This window comes from Panthera onca, chromosome B4, assembly GCF_046562875.1.
Source record: "Panthera onca isolate mPanOnc1 chromosome B4, mPanOnc1 haplotype 2, whole genome shotgun sequence".
NCBI classification, from domain to species: Eukaryota; Metazoa; Chordata; class Mammalia; order Carnivora; family Felidae; genus Panthera; species Panthera onca.
Window position 1 is genome coordinate 133046822 of NC_138345.1, and position 23603 is coordinate 133070424.

General features: G+C 42.2%; 1 protein-coding gene across 15 annotated transcripts in view; it reads left to right on the forward strand.

Annotated features, from left to right (window-relative positions):
- Window positions 1-23603, forward strand: part of TNRC6B (trinucleotide repeat containing adaptor 6B) — a 249515-nt gene that overhangs the window by 218222 nt on the left and 7690 nt on the right. For all 15 annotated transcript variants that reach the window (XM_081796270.1, XM_081796269.1, XM_060659480.3 and 12 more), the window contains 10 exons: window positions 3214-3345; window positions 3617-3712; window positions 3889-4090; window positions 12644-12781; window positions 14953-15129; window positions 16705-16851; window positions 17102-17197; window positions 19666-19890; window positions 20351-20421; window positions 23050-23189. In XM_081796270.1, coding sequence (XP_081652396.1) covers window positions 3214-3345; window positions 3617-3712; window positions 3889-4090; window positions 12644-12781; window positions 14953-15129; window positions 16705-16851; window positions 17102-17197; window positions 19666-19890; window positions 20351-20421; window positions 23050-23189 — 1424 coding nt within the window. The remainder of the gene's footprint in view (window positions 1-3213; window positions 3346-3616; window positions 3713-3888; window positions 4091-12643; window positions 12782-14952; window positions 15130-16704; window positions 16852-17101; window positions 17198-19665; window positions 19891-20350; window positions 20422-23049; window positions 23190-23603) is intronic.

Below are 23603 nucleotides of genomic sequence, written 5' to 3' on the forward strand. Positions count from 1 at the left end.
CTTGCAAAACAATAGGCAGATTGAAAGAGTCTTCAGAATTCGGTTTGCTGCAAATCAGCGACTGGAAAAAGAGTCACTGCTTTGGACTACTTGTGTATGTTTTAAATGATTAAATGAAAATGAAGTTAGATTAAGTGAGAATAAAATTGGCACCGCTTTTGTCATCTCTGTTGAGGATAAAGTCGTTCAACCAAAAGGGTTGAGACAAATCCTACAACAGAGAAACAGTTTGTGAAAGGAATCGCAGAGCCCTTCTGTGATCTTTGAGGAATGCTGGGGACCTTCAAGGGGAATTTAATAATGACTGCTCTTCTTTCTTGCACAAATCCTGAATTTTTAAGACAAGAGGAAGGCATGTGGGGCCAAAATATCCGCTTTACCACTGAGAATGCAGATCCTGGAGAATGTGAGCTTCCTAATACTGAATTACAAACTTAGCCAGTAGTAATTGGAACGGGGCAACCGTCCCTATAGGTTTGCTGCCAGGAAAAAAGGGCAGGAGGCCCAGAGAACAAGGTAGATGTCCCTCTGTGTGGAGCCTCAGAGTAGAAATAGGAAAGAGGCACCCCTCCCCTCCAAGGAAGTGAAGAGAATGGGGAAGTTTTTTAAACAACTTTTGAAACAGTAAAGGAAGTGGTTTAAATACTGATAAACTGGTGCCAATTCTAGGTAATAATAATCTAGACTAGACTTTGGTAATCTACACTAGATTATCAAAAAGATGGCTTTTTGAGCACCTATGATAGGAAATCAAGAATCATAAATTTGCTAACAAGTCTTAATTCATTTTATTGATTAGTTTAACATATTATTTGATAAGAATGACATTGTTGAAATCTCTATTTTGACAAACCATTTGACAAGCTGTCTCTTTGTTTTAGACAAGATGAAAAAATATAAAGTAAATGCTAAAACACTTGTGTGAATTAGTAAATGATTGACTCTTCCCAGCTGGATCACTCTCAGATTGGAAAGAAGTTTTTAGGGACAGGCTACTAGATTATCCTCCGCTCTATCAAGTTCAGCATTCCCATCAGTGACCAGATAGGGAAACACAAACCGAACATAAGTGGAATAATAGGGTAGAAAAGAATTTGGTGGTGTGACTGTTACTAAAATATACTATTCATGGGGCACCTGACAGGCTCAGTCAGTGGAGCATGCAACTCTTGGTCTCTGGGTTGTGAGTTCGAGCCCCACATTGGGTGTAAAGATTACTTTTTAAAAAGTTAAATCTTTAAAAAATTAATTAGTGGGGTGCCTGGGTGGGTCAGTCGGTTAAGCGTCTGATTCTTGATTTCAGCTCAGGTCATGATCTCACGGTTCATGGGCTCTGCACTGACAGCATGGGGCCTGCTTGGGATTCTCTCTCTCTCTCTCTCTCTCTCTCTCTCTCTCTCTCTCTCTTTCTCTCCACCTGCCCCTCTCCCCCTCTCATACTCTCTCTCTCAAAATAAATTTAAAAATAAACATTTAAAAAATTAGTTAATTAAATGAAATATAATATTCACTTATTTAGTAGATATTTATCAAACATCTATGTGCTATGCACATAAAGATAAGGTCCTAAGATCAAAACATATATTAATACAGTTCAACCCAGCTGCTTAAATATTCCATAGGAGAGCAACACCTATTTTAAAATATTATAGATTTTAATTGACAATAAGCTTAATATGTGAGTTGGGAGTTAGGCTGTGATCATCAGCGAAACTGAGATCTCAGGCATTGTTAATAGAAAGCCTGGCTTTCAACAGAATGGTTAATGATGTCCAGGTCTACTCAGTCCTCAGCTACTCTAGCAAATGGCTTTCTGTTGTGGGCTTTGCATTGAGAAATTGGATGAGATACGCGTGAAAGAAGTGAGCATGTTTAGCCTGAAGATGAGACACAAGAAACTGTAATTGTCTCTAGACACTTGAGGAACCATCCCTGTGCATATACGGAGTGCATTTCTAAGCCTTTGATGTGGATTAACTCATAAAATCCTCCGTCACTAAAGTTATTGTTCAGTTTTGGAGGGGAAACAAGGCTTAGAAAGGCTCAGTAAGTAACTTGCCCTGCGTCACACAGCTCCGAAATGACAGCCCATATAGTCTGCCTCTCAAAGCAGACTCTTGACCAGTGTGCTGCTTGCCACCCACGGAACCAGCTGATTCAGTAGGCTCAGCGGATGAAAGTGCAAGGAACTCATTTCAGCTCCGTGAAAACATCTTAGACGAGCAGTCCAAAGATGGGAGGGAGGCTTTTCTCTGTCTGGAGGTTCCTGTAGCCCAGCGCAACTCACTCCTGAAAACCGTGGAGAAGGAGCCAGTTGGGTCATTTGACCTTCTAGGCCCTTTTGCTCTGCGACTCTGAGTGTTTGGTGTGAGACGTCATGAATTGAAACTCCAGTGTCTTACTTACAGGTCAATATATTTTTCTTATTTGTATAACAAAAATACCTTGTTTTAGGCATTTATTTAGTAGCTTTATGAAGTTTGATCTATTTTGTTTTACGGTCCATTTACAGGAACAATTTCTCAAGCAAAACTCACATTGTTATTAAAACTGTTTTGTCTCGGGGGCACCTGGGTGTCTCGGTTGGTTGAACATCTGACTTTGGTTCAAGTCATGATCCTATGGTTTGTGGGTTCGAGCCCCGCATCAGGCTCTGTGCTGACAGCTCAGACCTGGAGCCTGCTTTGGATTCTGTGTCTCCCTCTCTTTCTCTGCCCCTGCCCCGCTCGTGCTCTGTCTCTCTCTCTCTCTCTCTCTCTCTCTCTCTCTCTTTCTCTGTCTCTTTCTCAAATATAAATAAAACATTAAAAAATTAAAAGAAAAAACACTTTTTTTGTCTCTCAGAAGCCTTCCTGATTATGAATTCATAATTTTTATTGTAAAGAATTTAAAAGCTTTTTTTTTTTTTTTTTTAAGATTTTATTTTTAAGTAATCGCTACACCCAATGCAGGGCTTAAACTTACAAAATCAAGAGTCACACGCTCTGTCAACTGAGCCAGTGAGGTGCCCCTAAAAGCCCTTATAATCTCACTGCTCAGTCGTGACCATCGTTAACATTTTGGTGTATTTCTCCGGATGATTTAGTATTTTTTACAGATATTTTTCAAGGAAAGCAATCGACATTTGCTTTAGACCTATTAAGATTCTTTTTACAGAAAAAAAAAAAGTTTTATTTTAGTAAGTTCTGAAAGAGTCCTCTTTTTTCTTGTTAGGTTTCTGCCTCAATGCTCAAGCAGTTTCCCAACAGTGGCCTGAATCCAGGTCTTTTCAATGTGGGGCCCCAGTTATCTCCTCAACAAATTGCCATGCTGAGCCAGCTTCCACAAATTCCCCAGTTTCAGTTGGTGAGTAGCAGATTTTCCCCCTATAGCTAAAAAAAAGATTATTTAGGGTTTTTTTTCCTTTAATTTTGATTTGCTTCATTTTATGCGTCCTTAAGGGTTAATGTATCCGCTCAGTTGGAGGTAAATGTGACCAGTAGACCAGGAACTTGGTGGTACTTCCCTCCTGGCCACTGGATTCCACAACCTGCCCTTAGATGCGCAACCCCCTCGAGTGTGTCCGTACGTCCGGCTTAGGAAGCTTTGCTCCGCTCTCTCCTTCCCTGTTTTGTAGGCATGTCAGCTTCTCCTGCAGCAGCAGCAACAACAGCAGTTGCTACAGAACCAGAGGAAGCTTTCTCAAGCTGTGCGCCAGCAGCAAGAGCAGCAGGTACGTGGGATTGGAAGGGTCCCTCTGGTGCTCTGTGTGAGGGCTGCATCTCTGCTTAACCTCCGACAGCAGAACGTGAATCCTATGCAGTCTTTTCCTAGGAGGCTCAGGGTGTTGGCTTATCATGTGTCCATTTTCCCTCGGCTTCCCCCTCGCTCTGGCCTCCTGGCCTCCAGCTGGCTCGAATGGTGAGCGCTCTCCAGCAGCAGCAACAGCAGCAGCAGCAGCAGCAGCAGCAGCAGAGGCAGCCCGGCATGAAGCACTCGCCCTCTCATCCCGTTGGGCCCAAGCCGCATCTGGACAACATGGTACCCAACGCTCTGAATGTGGGGCTCCCAGACCTTCAAACCAAAGGGCCAATACCTGGATATGGTTCTGGTAAGTTGTTCAGTAATGAAAAACACCTTAAAAAAAAAAATCTTCCAGTCATGTTCTGAACCTCTGGTAGGGTTTGGTCCTGCCTTACCCTCTGTTTTCACAGCAAACACACAAGACAGATAAATATTCGTATCCCTGCCTGACAGATGATATCCTAGAGTTTCGACGGTGTCCCAGACCTCACCACACAATTAGTAAATCGTAGAGCTAGGCTCCACCTTCTCTGGGTCCAAAGTGGTCTCTTTATGAATGGCAGTCCAGTGTTCTACCACCAGGAAGTTTTAAAAGCTAGTTAAAGGGTGTGTACGTGCTGTGCATGATACATGTGTCTGAAGTTATAACCTGTTAAAATACATCCGAGTTGAGGTGTTTAGCTCTACTGATAAAATTTCCTTCTCATGAAAAACTGGGGAGCTAAAATTAAACGTATAAGGCGAACTGATAAAATTCTTCTGATACTAGTATTTCATCCGATTTAAATAGAATTAGCACAAGTAAGGTTATACCTTTGACATTCATCAAGAATTTGTTGGCAGGCAAATCATAGCTCTTTCAGAACCGGGGAACATGTTGTAAACAGAATCCAATCAGTGAGGCAACAGTGACTTAAAAATAAAATTTAAAAATTAAAAAGGTACCACACACCACAGCAGGTTTCTTCTCAGAATGGCACAGTTTACATTTTATTTTGATAAAGAAGGTACTGTTCTGTGCAAACTCAGAAATAAAAGTTGGGGAGACCTGAAATCCGTGCTCCTAGGAGACAAAGAGACCCTGACACATGGCCCTGCTTTCTGCTCTACCTCTGTGACATGCCCACTGAGGTGGGGGCTCACTTCCTGCTGGGGTGTCCTCATTCAGAGAATAGCAAAGACTTAAAGGATATCTTGATCCTGGATTCCAGTTGTGTGGTTTTGGGTTTTAAGTGTTTATTTATTTTGAGAGCGAACACACATGCACACGTGAGCAGGGGAGGGGCAGATGGAGAGCGGGAGAGGGAGAATTCCAAGCGGGCTCCATGCCGTCAGCTCAGAGCCTAACGTGGGACTCAAACCCATGAACCATGAGATCATGACCTGAGCCCAAATCAAGAGTCAGCCGTTCAACCAACTGAGCCACCCGGGCGCTCCTTGGTCTTGGATAGTTTTAACAGAATTAATTTCCAGCTTCCACCAACTACACTGTGTCTTTAAAATGTTCTGCCTAAGGGGCACCTGGGTGGCTCAGGCGGTTAAGCATCCAACTCTTGGTCTCTGCTCAGGTCATGATCTCTCAGTTCGTGTGATCAAGCTCCATGCTGGGCTCTGTGCTGTCAGCGTGGAGCCTGCCTGGGATGGTTTCTCCCTCTCTCTCTCCCTCTCTGTCCTTCATCTTCTCTCTCTCAAAATAAATAAACACTTTTTAAAAATAATAATAATAATAAAATGATATACCTGAGAACTGACTTAAATTCAAATAATCTTTCTTGGGGCACCTAGATGACTCAGTGGGTTAAGCTTCTGACTTTGGCTCAGGTCATGATCTCACTGCTCATGAGTTTGAGCCCCACATTGGGCTCTGTGTTGGCAGCTCTGTCAGAGCCTGGACTCTGCTTCAGATTCTGCGTCTCCTTCTGCTCTGCCCCTCCTCCATTCATATTCTCTCTCTCTCTCTCTCTCTCTCTCTCTCTCTCTCTCTCTCAAAAATAAATAACCATGGGGTGCCTGGGTGGCTCAGTCGGTTAAGCGTCCGACTTCAGCTCAGGTCATGATCTCGCGGTCCGTGGGTTCAAGCCCCGCGTCGGGCTCTGTGCTGACAGCTCAGAGCCTGGAGCCTGCTTCGGATTCTGTGTCTCCCTCTCTCTCTGCCCCTCCCCTGCTCATGCTCTGTCTCTCTGTCTCAAAAATAAATAAAAATATAAAAAATAAATAAACAAACATTTTTAAAAATTAAAAAAAACATACATACATACATGACTAACCCCTGTACCGTCACTTGACATGAGAGAACACAGAACTCTACACCGTCTCCTATCTTACAAAGTCATGCCCGTCTGGGATGTAGAAATCCAGGGTGCCAAGCAAGGGGAAAGCCTCCTATAATGACTAATGAAGGTGTCATTAACTCTGTGTTTCCAGTCTTCACCTTCTTAATCTTGTTTTCTGTTAAGGTGAAAGCTTGACATAAGAACCTGGGTGTTTTGGTGTGCTTCGAGTTGTGAATTTAGACACTGTATATGATAATAAAGCAGGGCAATTATGTTTCTTCCATCCCCTTTTGTCAAAGAGTACGTGGTTCTCAAAGTAGAGCCCAGTGGTACAAAGCAAAGTGAACATCTGGAAGCCCCAGACAGCTTTTTCAGGCGTTTAAATGTGCATGGCTCTTCTCGGTACTTGTTCCCCACAGCATGTCTTAACTGGAAAGAAAAGTACCTTTGAACAGCTTGAGCAACATAGGTTAATGACACTGACTCTCTTAAATACATGTTTTTTACCATTTATCAGGTAAAACCTGTGAATAAACCTTTTACGTGCTTGCCTTTAGCCTGGGTATTCATTAATCAGTCAGTTGTTAAAAACCTAACATCATGATGTTCCAGTGACAGTTCTTACAACATCTTTAATATTTTCTGTCTTTTATTAAGAAGTAAAATTATTGGGGGTGGGGGTAGTAACATTATATGTTAGCTGAGAATCTTTTAGTTTTTAGCAGCGTATCTTCTCATTTATTTAAATATATAGAAAATATCATGATGTCTTATTAGCTTAATGGTGTTATTTGTGATTATTGTACTGGAGGCATAACTTCCTGATGACTGAAGGACCAGAGTTCAGTATACACGTATATACACTTACTGAAGAAATGTCATGTTTTTTTATCATACTCCTGTTTTAAAGTAACTTATAAATGTAACTATGCATTAGAATCTACAGTAAGGAGAGGGACGCCTGGCTCAGTCGGTTAAGTGTTCAACTTCAACTCAGGTCATGATCTCACGGTTCGTGGGTTCGAGCCCCGTGTCAGGCTCCATGCTGACAGCTCGGAGCCTAGAACCTGCTTCGGATTCTGTGTCTCCCTCTCTCTCTGCCCCTCCTCTGCTTGTGTTCTATCTCTCTCTGTCATTCAAAGGAGAAAAAAAACATTGACTTACTAGTTTATTTACATTTCATAACTTATTTAACAAGGGATAATTTTTATTAGGTCTTTATCATGTGAACTGTGATCTGGCCAGTTACAATCTGCCTTCTAAGATGCATTTTGCAGTTTTTTCCACAGTTAAAAATTTCCTTAATTCAGGGGCACCTGGGTGGTTCAGTCAGTTGAGCATCCAGATCTTGATTTTGGCTCAGGTCATGATCTCATGGTTTGTGGGGTCAAGCCCCAAGTGCTTGGGATTTTCTCTCTCTCTCTCCCATTCTCTCTACCCTTCCCCCATTCACACACATTTTCTCACTCTGTCAAAATAAATAAACAAACCTTAAAAAAAAGTTCCTAAATTCATATTATGACATTTTATTTTAATTGAAAAATACATTTTGGGACTGAAAGTAAATCCACTTTCAATGCCTGGCTTGAATAAACTAAATTTATAACTAAGATTTTGATGAAAATATATTTAAAGCATACAGAGAAGTTAAAATTTTTTTCAAAAATTAGATAGCAAAGATGTAATGAAATGAGTAATATTTCAATTTGCCTAGTTCAATTTGCAGTTCAATACTGCCGAGTATTAAACTAAAAAAGACACCTGCAGGCTAAAAAGGAGCAAGAATAATTAAAAGCAGGGTACCTCGATGGCTCAGTCAGTTAAGCATCTGACATCGGCTCAGGCCATGATCTCACCTTTCAGGAGTTCAAGCCCCACATTAGGCTCTGCGATGATAGTGCCCCCACCCCCCCCCCCCTGCCCCTCATGGGATTCTCTTTCTCTCTCTCCCTCTCTCTCTGTTCCTCGATAACTTGCACTCTCTCTTTCTCTCAAAAATAAACACATTTTAAAAAAAAAAGAATAAAAGTCTCTTAGTCCTAATAAAGCCACTTTTGGTATATTTTCCCAAAATTAAAAAGTTGAATGACTTTAATAACTGCTTCACTGACCCTTAACTAATTGGTTTTTTTTTTAATTAGATGGTTTCTAATTCTCTGCTTTTAGCAGAATTGAAAACATACTTAACCAAATTGTCTGGGGATAATGACTTATCTAAAGTTGTTGTAGCATCCATGTATTGAGCTGAGGGAAGGGAATATCCCCTCCACAGGAATGCAAAGAAGTAAGTGATGTTGTAACAAGACTCCTTCTTTCTCATCTAATTACTTACACAAGACTTTTTGGTGCTTTTTGTCTGTAGGAATTTTTTAGATAGGAAGAGCATGAATGCAGTCTCATACCTACTCATTCATAGGTATCTGAACCAATTGAGAAATAAAGTCCCTTGTCTTATTAGAAAATGTACTCCCAATAAAATTTAACTTTTCGTGTTTAAAATTTATCAAAATTTGGGGGTGCCTGGCTGGCTCAGTCGGTAGATCATCATCTCAGAGTTATACATTCAAGCTCTATGTTGGGTGTAGGGATCACTTACAAATAAAAAAATCTCGGAGTACCTGGGTGGCTCAGTCGGTTAAGTGTCTGGTTTTGGCTCAGGTCATGATCTCAAGTTCATGAGTTCGAGCCCTGCCTCAGGCTCCTTACTAACAGTAAAGAGCATGCTTTGGATCCTTTGTCTCCCTCTTTCTCTGCCATTCCCCTGCTCACGTGCTCTCTCTCTCTCTCTCTCAAAAATAAACAAACATTTAAAAAGAGAATGTGTTAAACGGACAACTCTGGGTACATTCTTTTATAGTTTATTTTTATTTTAATATTATAAAAGCACTAGTTTGTTTTCTAATCTATAATAAAAGAAGTAGCAGAAACGAACTAACACAGACAAAGAGCGCGAAGGAGTGATTGGGTAAGGACAAGTTACCTTGAGAGAATTTCCTCAAGGAGGTGGCACTGAGCCATGTGGTAATGATGAATATAGACCAGGAATTAGAGTATGTGGCAAAGAAAGCAATTCTGGCAAAGACAGATAAGGTAGGCCAAGGGTTGGATTTGTAGGAATGATAAGAGAGGCGAAAGGGATGATGTACCGGGGAGATGAGTCCCTTGGGAGAGCAAGAGGCATGTCTTATTTCTGTTAATGCCTTTGCTCCTACCAAAGCCTGGCACAAATGAGGCTTTCTGTAAGCATGCATGGAACTGAATTAAAAGACTGTTTGATTTGAGTTCGGGCTCTGTTGGTGAGCTGGAGAATTACAGGGAGGCAACTTGGTGGACTGAGGAAGTTTGGTTTTGATGAAATAGCAAGTACAAAAAGTCTGGGCTTACAAATAGCTTAGGGGGGGTGCCTGGGTGGCTCAGTCGGTCGAGCTTCCGACTTCGGCTCAGGTCACGATCTCGCGGTGTGTGAGTTCGAGCCCCGCGTCGGGCTCTGTGCTGACAGCTCGGAGCCTGGAACCTGCTTCGGATTCTGTGTCTCCCTCTCTCTCTGCTCCTCCCCCGCTCGTGCTCGTTCTCTCTCTCTCTCCCTCCCTCTCTCCCTCTCTCTCTCTCTCTCTCTCTCTCTCAAAAATAAATAAACATTTTTTAAAAATTTAAAAAAACAGGGGCGCCTGGGTGGCGCAGTCGGTTAAGCGTCCGACTTCAGCCAGGTCACGATCTCGCGGTCTGTGAGTTCGAGCCCCGCGTCGGGCTCTGGGCTGATGGCTCGGAGCCTGGAGCCTGTTTCCGATTCTGTGTCTCCCTCTCTCTCTGCCCCTCCCCCGTTCATGCTCTGTCTCTCTCTGTCCCAAAAATAAATAAAAAAAAAAAGTTGAAAAAAAAAAAAAATTTAAAAAAAAATTTAAAAAAACAAATAGAGGTTACAAGTCATGCCAGTTACTACAGGACATGGAAGGCAGACACAGAATTACGTACAGCCTTACATTGACTCTTCCTCTCCTGGTTTTGGGGTTGGAGAATGAACTTCTCAAGGCAGTTTTAGCTCCTGTTCTCTTCACACCCCTCTGTGTGTTTGCTTACCAAACTTTGTGATTCAGTTGTCATGCCGCCATGTTTTCGTGGTGTTTGATCCCCAAGGTTCTAATGAGGAAGATGTGCACTTTACTTGAGGTTCAGATGGAACTGCTCAAACTGTCCCCTCTTCCTAAGGTGGAGAACTCCTACTAATTTTCTACACTTTGTGTGTCACAAAAGAACTCTAAGCGGCTGAAATTAACGTTAGTTCACTGTGAGCTCTAAAGAAATTGCAGAGCATGGGGCGCCTGGGTGGCTCAGTCGGTTGAGCGTCCGACTTCGGCTCAGGTCACGATCTCACGGTCCGTGAGTTCGAGCCCCGCGTCGGGCTCTGGGCTGATGGCTCAGAGCCTGGAGCCTGTTTCAGATTCTGTGTCTCCCTCTCTCTCTGACCCTCCCCCGTTCATGCTCTGTCTCTCTCTGTCTCAAAAATAAATAAACGTTAAAATTAAAAAAAAAAAAAAAAAAAGAAAAGAAAAGAAAAGTAAAACAGAAGGAATAGTTCTTTATCTTCTTATTAATCCTCATGTCCTTCTTTCTCATCGTCACCAGAATCCTGGGTTACTCTCAAAAGCTCTTCCTCCATGATTAGAACCAAGCTTTTGCTTAGCCTGGAATCCAAGCACCCTGGGCTGGTTTCCTCTGTCGAAGGTAGAGTGTTACTTGCCCAAGGAGCCAGCCCACTTAGGCCATTGAAGCTTCTGTCAGAAAAAAACCCTTGTTCCTCCAGTCTCGTTTCATCCTAGCTACGCAGGAAAAAAAGAAAATACCATACACTCTTCTTTTAAAAAATCATTTAATTTGGAATATTTCCAGCTTCCTCCGGAACTTCTGCTCCCTGCCCGCACCCTCCACGTAATCACACGGACTAGTAAAGTCGCTTACAAGCAATGGGAATGAACAGTGTTCTTTATATTAATAGCAACGCTTTGTACGTAGGACAAGGTGCTCGGAATTATTTGAGCTTGATTCACTCTGCCTTTTTAAACCTGTCTCTGACAACTCAGAGAAGCATAGGGGGAAAACGTGACCTGGGCCCTCATGGGGTTTGGATGAGTGGAACTTCAGAGCCATTGAGGCACCATCAGGTGGTTGCAGAGTCAAGTGGGTATAGCACGGAGTCTGGCCTGGCCAGAATGACACATCTTCTTGACTAAGAGTAGATGAGCTTTTGACTCCTGCGGTCACCCGAGCGTTTTACACAGGGTGGCTCTCCACACTCCCGTGGTCCATCCTCATTTTTACTAGGTTACCCATCGTTCTTCCCCTCCTCCGTTTCGTTTATTTCAGTGTTATTTTATTTTCATGTGAAATACGTTCTGACCCACAGTGGATGGTGGGACCCGTGAGACCCCTTCAGCAGGCCTCTCATGCTGGACCTCAGCTGTCCAGCCCTGTGCAGCAGGAAGACGTTACCCACCCACACTCCCACCAGAAGCCTGACACCGGAGGCTTTCGTGGAGCTCGCGGCAAAGTAAACTCTGAACCTCTCCGTCACTGCCAGTTTGAGCTGTGGAGGCTTCAGCACTGCATAAAGATTTCTTTCAAATTGATCTCTTACATTCTGCCTTGGCCTCCATGTACACCATTCTTACACAGCCAGTTCTTTTTCTAAAATACAAACTTAGTTATCTCTTCCTCTCACTTGTTAAAAACCTTCTTTATTTCTTGGAGAAATATTTCTTCTTTATGTCTTGGAGAAAAAAGCCCCCAGATCCTTGGCCTAATACATAAAGACCCTACACAATACAACTCCTCGTTTCTCTCCCATCTCCTGCCACCCTGCCTCACTCCTCTACCGAGCATCTGAGTGACACCGAGCTCCTCATCATTCCCTGATGTCACCTGATTGTCTTCGATCAAAGCTTTGTACTTAGTATCCTTGGCTTCTATACCTGCCATAGGCCCTACATCAAATGTCCCTCCTGCAAAGCCTTTCCTCCCCCAGAAAGCCTCACCACACCTCGTGACTGTCATTATACCATATTAGTTTGTTGTGTGGAGATTGCTGTTTGAGTTGACGAATCTGCCCGGTGCAAGTGTTAGCTAAATGAGTAAAGACACAGGTGCACTGAGATGGCCTCAATTAGATGGCATTCATCTACATTTTCATACCTTAACAAAGAGTTATTGTTTTTGTTTTTGTTTTGGTAAGCAAGAGCCATGACAAACATTTCGAATCAAAATCTTTTTCTTTTTTTTAATGAGAGAGAGAGAGCGGGGGAAGGGCAGAGAGAGATGAGAAGACGCAGAATCCAAAGCAGGTTCCGTGCTATCCGTGCAAAGCCTGATGTGGGGCTTGAAGCTACAAACTGTGAGATCATGACCTGAGACAAGTTGGATGCTCAACCGACTGAGCCACCCAGATACCCCGAAATCTGTTTCTCGGTGAAGAAGCTTCTTGTGAATTAGTCTTTAAATGACAAAGGAAGCTATTCATGGATTCTACCTCAGATCTTTTGATTACTGATGCTAGAAATTTATAGAAAGATGTAAAATGTGATTCTCTGTTTTAGGCTTCAGCTCTGGCGGCATGGACTATGGCATGGTTGGCGGGAAGGAGGCTGGAACAGAGTCTCGCTTCAAACAGTGGACCTCCATGATGGAGGGCCTGCCCTCTGTAGCCACACAGGAAGCCAATATGCACAAAAATGGTAAGAGTGAGCAAAGCTTTATGAGATGGAAGTGTTCAGCCCTTAGCAAGCCTTGTAATATAGCCTTACAAATTATTTTAAAGCTGAAATCTTTAGCTTTTTGTCTCTTGATTTTTTTTTTCCCCCCAAATCCTGTGATCACCTATGAGAGGAAGATTGGGGCTGCGTGTATTTCAAATTATGAAAACTTAAAATGCTAGTTGTAATTAAGGGATGCAAAATTTCATAATTTCAAATTATGAAAACTTAAAATGCTAGTTGTAATTAAGGGATGCAAAATTTCCCACCTGATTAAGAGTAGTAGCAGTGAACTTGAGCACCCATTAGGATAAAACCCTAATATATTGGCTGAGAGAACAGAACCCATTTTTTTGAGGTTTAAGAAATCACAACAAATACATATCATGTTGATTATTTGAACCTTTAATCTCCAAAAGATGGCCAGTAGAAGAGTACATGAAATTTGAACTTTCCCCAAAACTCTCTTGTTCTCTGTGAATTACAGCGTCCTCAAGGCAGCAGCTAAGGGCATCATGGGCTTTGGTTGTGAATTGTGGGTCCTTTCATCTCCATCGTTCTCTGGAAGCACTTCTCCATTTCCCTGTAAAACAAATAAAAGGTCTTAGAACCTTCCTTCGGCCTTTGTTTCATTCAGTGTTTATTTCATTTGACAGTAATTCACCTGGACTCACCTGTAGCCTTGAGAGGCAAGTATTAACAGGTGTTGGGCTTGTCTTGCTGCTGTTCCCTGGCAGGCCTCAGCCCCATCAGTCTGAAAACTTTCAGGGTTCCTTTGTAAACCACTATTTAATGTGTCTGCCCCAGACAGAGGTGGTAAAGTGGCCCCATGGAGCTCTTCCCTGCTATCTCTAAGCATTATCATTTGATTTCATGCCATGAAATCAAGAATGATTTATTGAAACTATAAAATCTGTCTCTAGACTGAATAATTCAAACCCAGCATCTGCAGCTTTGGGGACTTACCCTGCTTCCTTAGGCTGATGATTCATCAGGTCCCTTTGTCCCCAAAGACATGATAGGTGCATGATAATAAATACAAGTGCCATGTGAGAGGATATCTTGAAGCTAAAATATCCACCTGCCTTTTCAGAGCTTATAGATAATGTTTTCCCCATTTCCTTAGCAATCCCCAAGGTAATCGAGCTCTTCATTTTCTACTATTCACTGTAACGTGCCCTTGAGTCAGATTTCTGTCAGTGGCTCCAGAAAAGCAAATGACTTCTTTGCTGAGCTTGGAAGGTGGTTTTGATAATACTCCTGCCGGGCCAAACCAAGCAGATTATTTTAATCAGTATTTATACAAATATGTTAATACATCATCCTGGAAATAATTTTATCTGTTTATAAACAGCATCCTAAGGGTAGATCAAGTGACATGGTGCAGCATATGGAATTCATTTGAGAAATAAATAGGGTGGCCAAGAATTTTATTTAAAGTGAAGCTCATTTTTTGTTAGGTTAAGGGAATTTGAAGCTTTTAAGGTTGTTTTCCTGCCTCATAGCATATAAGATGCATAAAAAGGGCACAGACAGAACTGCTGAAATGCTCTCAAGAAACCAGTTACAAAGGATCGGCTGTTCTTAGTGTGTGGGGCCGTGGGTGTCCGAGCTGCAGAGTCCCCTGCTGACCTTGTGCTGGCAGAGACCCTGGGCGGGGGTTCCATCTCATTGCTTTGGAATTCAAAGCAAGCGCATATGCTTTTCTCTCCAGTGAACTCCCTCCATTTACACAGCTTCTTCTAGCTAACCTAGGTCTGACCAGCTCCAAAGAACTTGGGTGAATGGTGTCAGGACAAGTGTAGTGAAAACGCTTCTTACGCACTGCAGCTTGTGTACTGTTTGTCCTATTTCTGATTCTTGAGTCATCAGTATAGAAACTGGGGATAATGGTATGATTTGTAGGTGGTCAGAGTTTCGTTAATTTCTTAAGCCCGTGGAATTTTTAAAACTGAAAGGAAAATTGAAGAATAAGTGTGCTTTAATGAGAACCCGAGAAGCTCAGAAAGGTGAAATGAACTGTTCCTAGCCATCCTACTTATGGATTATATACTGGCTCTCCAGGGCAACCTCTTGTTCCAGAACTTTTTTTTAACTGCATAGTCAGAATACTGTTTTTGCTGGGTGTGAATCAATTTCCTCTCTCTCCTCAGGCGCTATAGTGGCCCCTGGTAAGACTCGAGGAGGGTCACCATACAACCAGTTTGATATCATCCCGAGTGACACGCTGGGTGGCCATACGGGTCCTGCTGGTGATAGCTGGTTACCTGCCAAATCTCCACCGACAAATAAAATCGGAAGTAAATCCAGCAATGCCAGTTGGCCTCCAGGTATTGTCCAGGAAATGTTTTTTCTGTGTATCGTTTGTCTTCAATTCTTAATTTCAGGCTCTGAACAGATTGCTTTTGCCAGTTACTCAGGCACTTACTTTATTTTTTCATTCAGTAATTATTGTCTGATAAAAGGAAGGTATGTGCTATGTTGTGGGAAGATAGTAAATTCACATTAGATGGGGTCTCTGCTCCATAGAGTTCAGTCAGGAAGATAAGGTGTGGACACTGGTCACCTGTAACGCAAGTAACTGTGCTAAATATTGTACAGATATAGATAAGCTGAAAGAAGTCAGAGGAGTGGAATCTGGGATCAAAGAAGGTGATGCTGGAGCTAGACTTGGGATTCATCCATGCACAGGATGCCTCATAACATGGGTTCTTCTGAAATGTCCATTTAATTGACCCGTTTATTCATTAAGCAAGTATTTGTCGTCAGATAGGTTCCAGATATGCAGTAGTGATACAATGAGACTATTTTGTTACTTTTTCCCTTCTGTTTTTATCTTGATTTAAGTCATCTGTTTTCATTGTAGAAAAAATTTTAATTTAGTAAATCAAAAATTAAAAATTGGTGTATGTCTATCTAAACCTCTTTCTGTACTGGAATATTTGTGGTAGGAATATGTGCAGTTCCATTCCACCAAAGAAGGCTCATATAATGCATATTGTTTGTATATTCTACTATATTGCTCTCCGTCATGATTGGGAAAACAAAAGTTTGTTAATCCCATCCAACAACTTTAAATATGATTTAAATTAACCAATAAAAAAAATTATAGGAGCACCTGGGTGGCTCAGTCGGTTAAGCGTCCGACTTCGGCTCAGGTCATGATCTTGTAGTTTGTGGGTTCGAGCCCCGCGTCAGGCTCTGTGCTGACAGCTCAGAACCTGGAGCCTGCTTTGGATTCTGTGTCTCCCTCTTTCTTTCCCCTCCCCCGCTCATGCTTGGTCAGTCTCTCTCTCTCTCTCTCTCTCTCTCTCTCTTTCTCTCTCAAAAATAAGTAAACATTAAAAATATTAATAAAAATAATTATAAACACTTATACATATTCTGGGCTTTCTCACTATAAGCCAAATTATTCCTGCTCTTTCTCCCTGGATGTTCCACGAAGTCATGGTCATTTATAGTGTATTTTCTTTTGTTCATCTGAGCCAATTTCCGGTGAGATAAGTGGGAGAAGTCACTTACTTCCAACGCAGATTTTCTCCCGGTTTGTGTCCGAGATACCTGGACAGTTCTCATCAGCACCAGGTTACTTACTCCCGGTTTCACTGCTCTCGGGCCGAACTGCCCTGGAAGTAGGAAGAAAAGTGACCAGGCTAGGCACTAATGAGCTCTGGCTCACAGCCCCAGAGAAACCGAGAAGGTCGACAAGCTTGGTAACACAGAAGTGCTGCTAGCACAGTATATGTTGGGGTTGAGAGTGTGATTTTTAATTTTACGATAACTGTTTGCAATAAAATAGATTCAGTATTCTTTCACAGATCTATTTCTTGTATCAAAAACTAACTTGATTTTAACATTTTTTTTTAACATCCTCCTACCTCTAATATTGGTTCTCCTTGTTTCAGAATTCCAACCAGGAGTGCCATGGAAAGGTATCCAAAACATTGACCCTGAATCTGACCCCTATGTCACCCCAGGAAGTGTGCTGGGGGGTACAGCCACATCTCCCATTGTAGATACTGACCACCAACTTCTGCGGGATAACACCACAGGTAAATGAGCGAGGTATCCTCGGTGTTCATTCAAAACCCGGCATTTCATATTTGTCAATCTGTGGCTTCACTGGCACCTGCTAATCTAATAATTTAACCAAAAAACATAAAAATATGTAGCTTTTCAGTTTGTTTGTTTAAGATATATTTTAACCTTCCATGGAAGGGTAAATAAAATACCTAAGGTTGCACTGGTTATACTGACATCTGTCTCAAGATCTCCATCTTGTTCCTCCTGTGTCCCCAAAAGGGTCTAATTCTTCCCTCAACACCTCGCTGCCTTCACCTGGTGCCTGGCCCTACAGTGCCTCTGACAACTCCTTTACCAACGTTCATAGCACTTCAGGTACAAGTATGACCTGTTCGTTCCCCTTTGGCTTGCACTTTTCCATCAGATTCCCTTTTACAAAAGAAATGGGCATTTATTTCTTACAGAATACAATGAAAGTTGAATAGCGAGGGCAGCATAAATGGAAGCACACCTCTTGTACTGGCCATGTTCTCAAGGAGCTTCCGGTCACACAGAGACAGGATGAGACATGTAGCTTTAGGACAAGGCAGATGGTGACATCATTGCAAGGAGCTTGTGAGCATTGAGAGGACAGGGGTCAGATTTTTGTGCCGCAAGCGTTTTTCTTTAACCAGTTTGCCAAAGGAGTCATGGCCCATGAGGAGAACCAGGGACGTTTACCAAGTTGTTCCTAAGGCAACCAGTTCTAGTTTGCTTTCCTTAAAAAAAAAAAAAAATTCCTTCCACTTATAGACAAAGGCTACAGGCAGATGGCCAAAGGCAAAATAAAAAAGAGGCCCTTAATTAATTCTACCAACATTTGTTGAGTTCCTTATATATTTTTTTTTCTAAGACGATAGGGAATGAAAACTTAATGGATATAGTAAAACCATCGGACTTTTATATCTTAATGGATATAATAAAGCATCCGACTCTTGGTTTCCTCTCAGTTCATGATCCCACAGTTTGTGGGATTGAGCCCCGTGTCTGGCTCTGTGCTGAAGCGTGGAGCCTGCTTGGGATTCTCTCTTCGCCCCCTTACCCTGTTGGCACATGCTCTCTCACTCTCTCAAAACAACAACGACAACAAAGAGCTGATGTAATTTGCCTCAGGTCTGTGTGCATATGTAAAGGAGCCAACTCAAAAATCCGTGTTTCTAACCACTACCCTACATTATTCTTTTGGGGGCTTTTTTTCTTTACATGTAAAAACTGATATTTTCACTCAACTCTTTTATTCCAGTAACTGCCCATATCTCCGGTTGAACCAGATAAAAATCTTTTGTCTACAGTTGGACGTTCATCTGAGAGATGACCCAAGAGTCACCCCAGACTTGTCTAAACTGAATGTACATCTCTGCCCCTCCCCTACATCGTCTTTCCTCCTTAACTAAGTTTTTGTGTTTGTTTTAATGACGCTTCCAGCATCAGTGGGTCACAAAGTCTCCTGATTTTTCTCACTTGCTGCCTGAGTCCAAGTGGTGAGGGTGTCTCCCAGGGAGTGTATTCTGCAGCCATATCTCCTACCCATTCTCCATCCTACTTGCTGTCACCCAGGCTGAGACCCAGGTTTAAATACTACGTACCAAATCTAGTGCAAGAACTCCTGGTAGCATCCTCATCAGCCTTCACCCTACCTTTCTGGCCTTCTGTACCTCTCTGGCCTTGTGAAATGGTGTTCAGCCAAAACTGAAAAAAAATACATTTGGTACAGATAGAGTTTAAAGGATATTCATCTACATTCTCCTGTCTCTCTGAGCCCATCCATTTTTTTGTTTGTTTGTTTGTTTTTAAATGTTTATTTTTTAGAGTGAGATTGAGAGCACAAGCAGGGAAGGGGCAGAGAGTAAGAGAAGGAGGGAGAGAGAGAATCCCAAACAGGATCCGTGCTGTCAGCAGAGAGTCTGTTACAGGGCTCAGTCCCACAAACCATGAGATCATGACCTGAGCTGAAATCAAAAGCTGGACACTTAACCAACTAAGCCACCCAAGCACTCCAAGCCCATCTGTTCGTAAAATCCTTCCAGACCTGTCTTTGCCATGCCTTTGGTGATGACATAACAGTGTTTTCTCCTCTGTGCATTGAACATATGTGATGATACCTCCAGCTACCAATTCTGCTATTCACCTGTTCCGTCTTCTCATGTGAATTTGAAGTTCTTAAGAATAACTTTATATTACCCACAGCACTGATTTAAAATATAATAAGCCCTTAGCAAATATTTGTTGATTTTTTTTTTTTTTTTTTTTTTTTCAAAATCTGTTTGAATATTGGGACACCTGGCTGGCTCAGACAGTAGAACATGTGACTCTTGATCTCAGGGTTGTAAGTTTAAGCATCATGTTTGGTGTAGACATTACTTAAAAATAAAAAATTTAAAAAAAAATCTGTTTGAATATTGATAGCTTAATCACAATCAAGAAAATTAGAAGTTTCTAATGTACTTCCCATTCAGCCAGTGAGTATTTATAGAATAGTTTTGCTAAGGTTCACATTCTACTATATCTTTACGTAAGACTAATGGTTTTAAGAAAACTTCCCTTGAATGAATCTTCCTTTTCAGGCTTGTTTGGCTAAGAAAGTAGTAGAGAATTAGTTATCATTAAATCTTCAGTTCATGTGTTGTTGATTCAGAGTAATAGTCATTGAAAATTTTATATTTAGTGTTATTTTGTATTGCTAGTCTCAAGATGTGTACTTACTATTTTTAGAATACTATTTATATGTATACACAAAATTTATGTAGATTGACAAAAGTGATCTATTTAACCTTACTCCTTCCTTAATTTTGTCTTCTTTATAGCAAAGTTCCCTGATTACAAATCAACATGGTCCCCAGATCCCATAGGACACAACCCCACTCATCTCTCCAACAAGATGTGGAAAAACCATATTTCCTCAAGGAACACTACACCGCTGCCCCGCCCACCTCCTGGTCTGACCAACCCCAAACCATCATCTCCCTGGAGCAGCACAGCACCCCGATCGGTCAGGGGTTGGGGGACACAGGACTCACGGCTTGCCTCAGGTGACAAGGACTCGCCTAAAGGAGCATCATTGTTCAAACACAAGGGGCTTATGTTAACACCAAAAAAGACATGAAGTCTTCACAAGAGAGGAAATCACGGTTGTCTGGTAGAGGAAAGAGTATCTCTGGAGTGGAAAGTTGCAGTTCGGTCTAGGGCAGAGGTAGCCAAGAACTCGCAAGGGACAGATGAAGTAAAAACGACACACAGCAGCGTGAGAACATTAGGAGGGAAATGTGGCCTTACAAATGAGGTGTGAGAGTGCACAGGGTTACAAGGTCTAGGGGAAGAGAAACTGACCATTAAGTGACAGGATGAATGCGGTTAGAGGGACGTGTAAAATAGAAGACCGTTTATAAAAGGAGAGAAGACACACGGGGCCTATGTGAAAACGTTTTCTCACTCATGGCTTTCTGAATTTTTTTACTGCTCTTCCTAATTTTTTCTTCTGGTTACTTACAGCCTCTACTTGGAGTGATGGTGGTTCAGTTCGTCCCAGTTACTGGCTGGTTCTTCACAATCTCACTCCACAGGTAACCATGCTTCCTTGTGATTTTCGAGACAGGATTTGATTGTGTTAAGCAAGGGAAACTCAGGTGTGAAATGTTGCCAAATAATAACAAAGCTCATTAATTTCCTGCTTGCTACTCAGAGGTCCAGCATGCAGGGGTGGGCCTCCCCACCCGAGGCTCGAAGCCTATTCCTGAGCGGGGATTGTTGGCCCAACAAGGCTTGGGGCTCAATATCAAACATTTTTATGCTTCATAAATAATTAACCATCCATCTCTGCAGTAGAAGAAATCTGTCAATTTCATAGCTTAAATGCCACATGGGTGCTTTCAATTTTCCATCTGTTATTCTCTTCTTTGTAGATGGCATTACTAATTTGCTCTCTTCAGAACATGCCCTCTAGGTTGTTTTTACAGTGATGGGTTTCATTTGCCCCAAGCCAGTCTGTCACCTTGTTTGCTTGATAACTGACATACTTGCGGCAGTATTATGTTGAACACGCAAATGAGATTAAGTGAACCCATTGAAACTGAGCCTGTGACCTTCATTTGGACTTGACAGCACAACCTTTACAGCACCTTGTTAAAAGGAGTCAATTATGCCTCCCTCCCTTTGACACATAGAAGGAATTGTCTAGCATTTAATTCATAACTGGATTCATGCGCACTTTAGTAAGCTAGCTAGCATTTTCTAGAGTGTTCCCATGGGATATTAATAGGTCTCTGGCCTAATATGTTTGGAACATGTACTTGATTAAACAAAATTAAGCGGGTTTCTTCACTGTGAGACTTATTAGACTCTTTAATATGCTAACATGTATTATCCTCTGTGGAGAAATACAGCTTCTCCTAAATTTACCTGCCCAGTGAACCTGTTTGTGGAACCTGTTTGTGGGGAGTGAGTCCAGGGTTTGTATTTAGGGTACATGTTGAGAAAGGCAGTTTCATAAATACAGTTAACATGAAGAAGAGTCTGGGTTGGCTCTTACTCGGCTTAAAGCCCCAGGTGGGTTATTAGCTACGAATCAACTGAAGTGTAAAAATTTTATACGACCATACTCAAATCTGTATATGCCTCATTAGAACATGACAACATTCTAAAGTTGTCACACAGTGTGGTGGGTATATGGTGAGGACGAGAGAGGCCGTAAAGTCTACGCTGTGTTGAAAGGAACTTGGACAAGCTAGCCTGCTGTTCGCTTCTGTTTTATCCTATGAAAAATAGTAAGTTCATGTGTGTATATACATAATGTGAATCTGGGGGTTAACTGTGCTCATATAAGAAAGAACTGATGAATTTTAAAACTCAAGTACCTAATAGACTAATCCCGATGGTAGCTTAGAAAACGGTTATATGGGCAAATCTTTGGAACCTGGATAAATGTACTTTTCATCACCTAAAATCTGTTTAGAGGGCATCTGTCCTGAAAGGTCACTTGTGGCCCACACGGACATGCTCATAGAGTTGATTTCCATTTTCTGTAAAGAACTGTGGTGATGCTGCTAGTTTCCATCCTGCAGGGTTTCCATAGTGAAACCACACAATGTTTCCACTGCCACCGCCGGTAGCACAGTTTCTGAGGCTGTTCTGATAGTAATCTGTTTCCCTTCCAAAGAAATGAACTTAATGTTGGACTGAGCAGCCTGTCTAAACCTAGTTAAGATCTCAATACAAGTAAATTCATCAGAGTGAATAAGTGCATCTGTTCATCCGAGTCCAGAGTGAGAGAAACTGTCTGTAAACGGTGAACATCTGGAGAGTCTGGCCAACATGAGGCTGAGGGTGGCAGGGTTCACAGAGAAGCAGGCACAAAGGCTCGTCCTGAGATGGGCAGCGTGGGAGTCCAAGGACACTGGTGTTGTCTGTGAGCTAGGTCAGCCAGCAACATTCTCATCAGGGTGTGGGGATGCCTGGGTGGCTCAGTCGGTTAAGTGTCCGACTTCAGCTCAGGTCATGATCTCATGGTGTGTGGGTTCGAGTCCCACGTTGGACTCCGTGCTAACAGCATGGGGCCTGCTTGGGATTCTCTCTCTCTCCCTCTCTCCCTCTCTCCCTCTCTGCCCCTCTCCCACTCTCTGTCTCTCTCTCTCTCTCTCTCTCAAAATAAATAAATTTAAAAAAAAATTTAAAAACCACTAAACCGTCAAGGAGGTTAGCAGTGCTTTTCTTGTGTCCTCCTTTAGCTCTCTGTGAGATTATTAACCAGGGGAGTGGAGAATAGTTCAAATACGACGTTACTAATGAGGTCGAGAACTTGTCTTAAGTTCCTGTTCGGGCGCCATCCTGTTTCTGCTTTCTAAAGGCTCTCACAAGTCAACACTCATTCATGTGTTTACCTCTTAAAAACAGACTACAGGTCGAATCATAGGATTTGTCTTGAGCTGTGTTTTTGCAAACTTTCTTTTTGTAGTATGGGCACATTAGATCTCAGCCCGTGCTTTGAATTAACTTAAAATTTGCCTTTAAGACCTCTATTGAGTGCACTCTTTCCTGCTTTGAGTCCTTCCTTCCTTTGTCCAAGACTTACTTAGTGCCGATATCATTATTTACAAACCAGAAGCCCTTCTCCTCCTCATATACAAGAAAGGCCATTTGACTTCTGTTCACACCCTACCTCCAGTTTTTAACTCATGAATATCATTACTCCTTAGATTGATGGGTCAACGTTGAGAACCATCTGCATGCAGCATGGCCCACTGCTGACATTCCATCTGAACCTAACCCAGGGCACTGCCCTGATCCGATACAGCACCAAACAGGAGGCAGCCAAGGCCCAGACTGCACTGCACATGTGAGTACCCATCCTACGCTCACTGAGACAAACACGCACGAAGATGCACACGTGAGTATTCTGGCACCTGCTTCATAAAGCAAAGATCCACGAGAACATGCATAAAAACAGCATCCTGGCATAAGCAATTGCTTGGTACGGAGGGGACGGATCTTTTCTACCTCCCCAAGTGTGGATTGCCCTGCATATCTGTGTAGGCCCGTAATCAGAATTCCAAAAGTAAAGAATTTATGAAGTCATGAAGCAGTGAGTAAATTTTAATACCGTAAAACAAAGCCCCAGTGTTCAGGAGAATGTGAAACATTGTAGGTGCCGTCACTTTTTCTAATAGAATCTGGTTGCTTACTTTGTCTTCTTTGTTGAAACGCTGTGGCTTGGCGGGTAGCAGAGGTTTTTGTCTTACGTAGGTGGGAC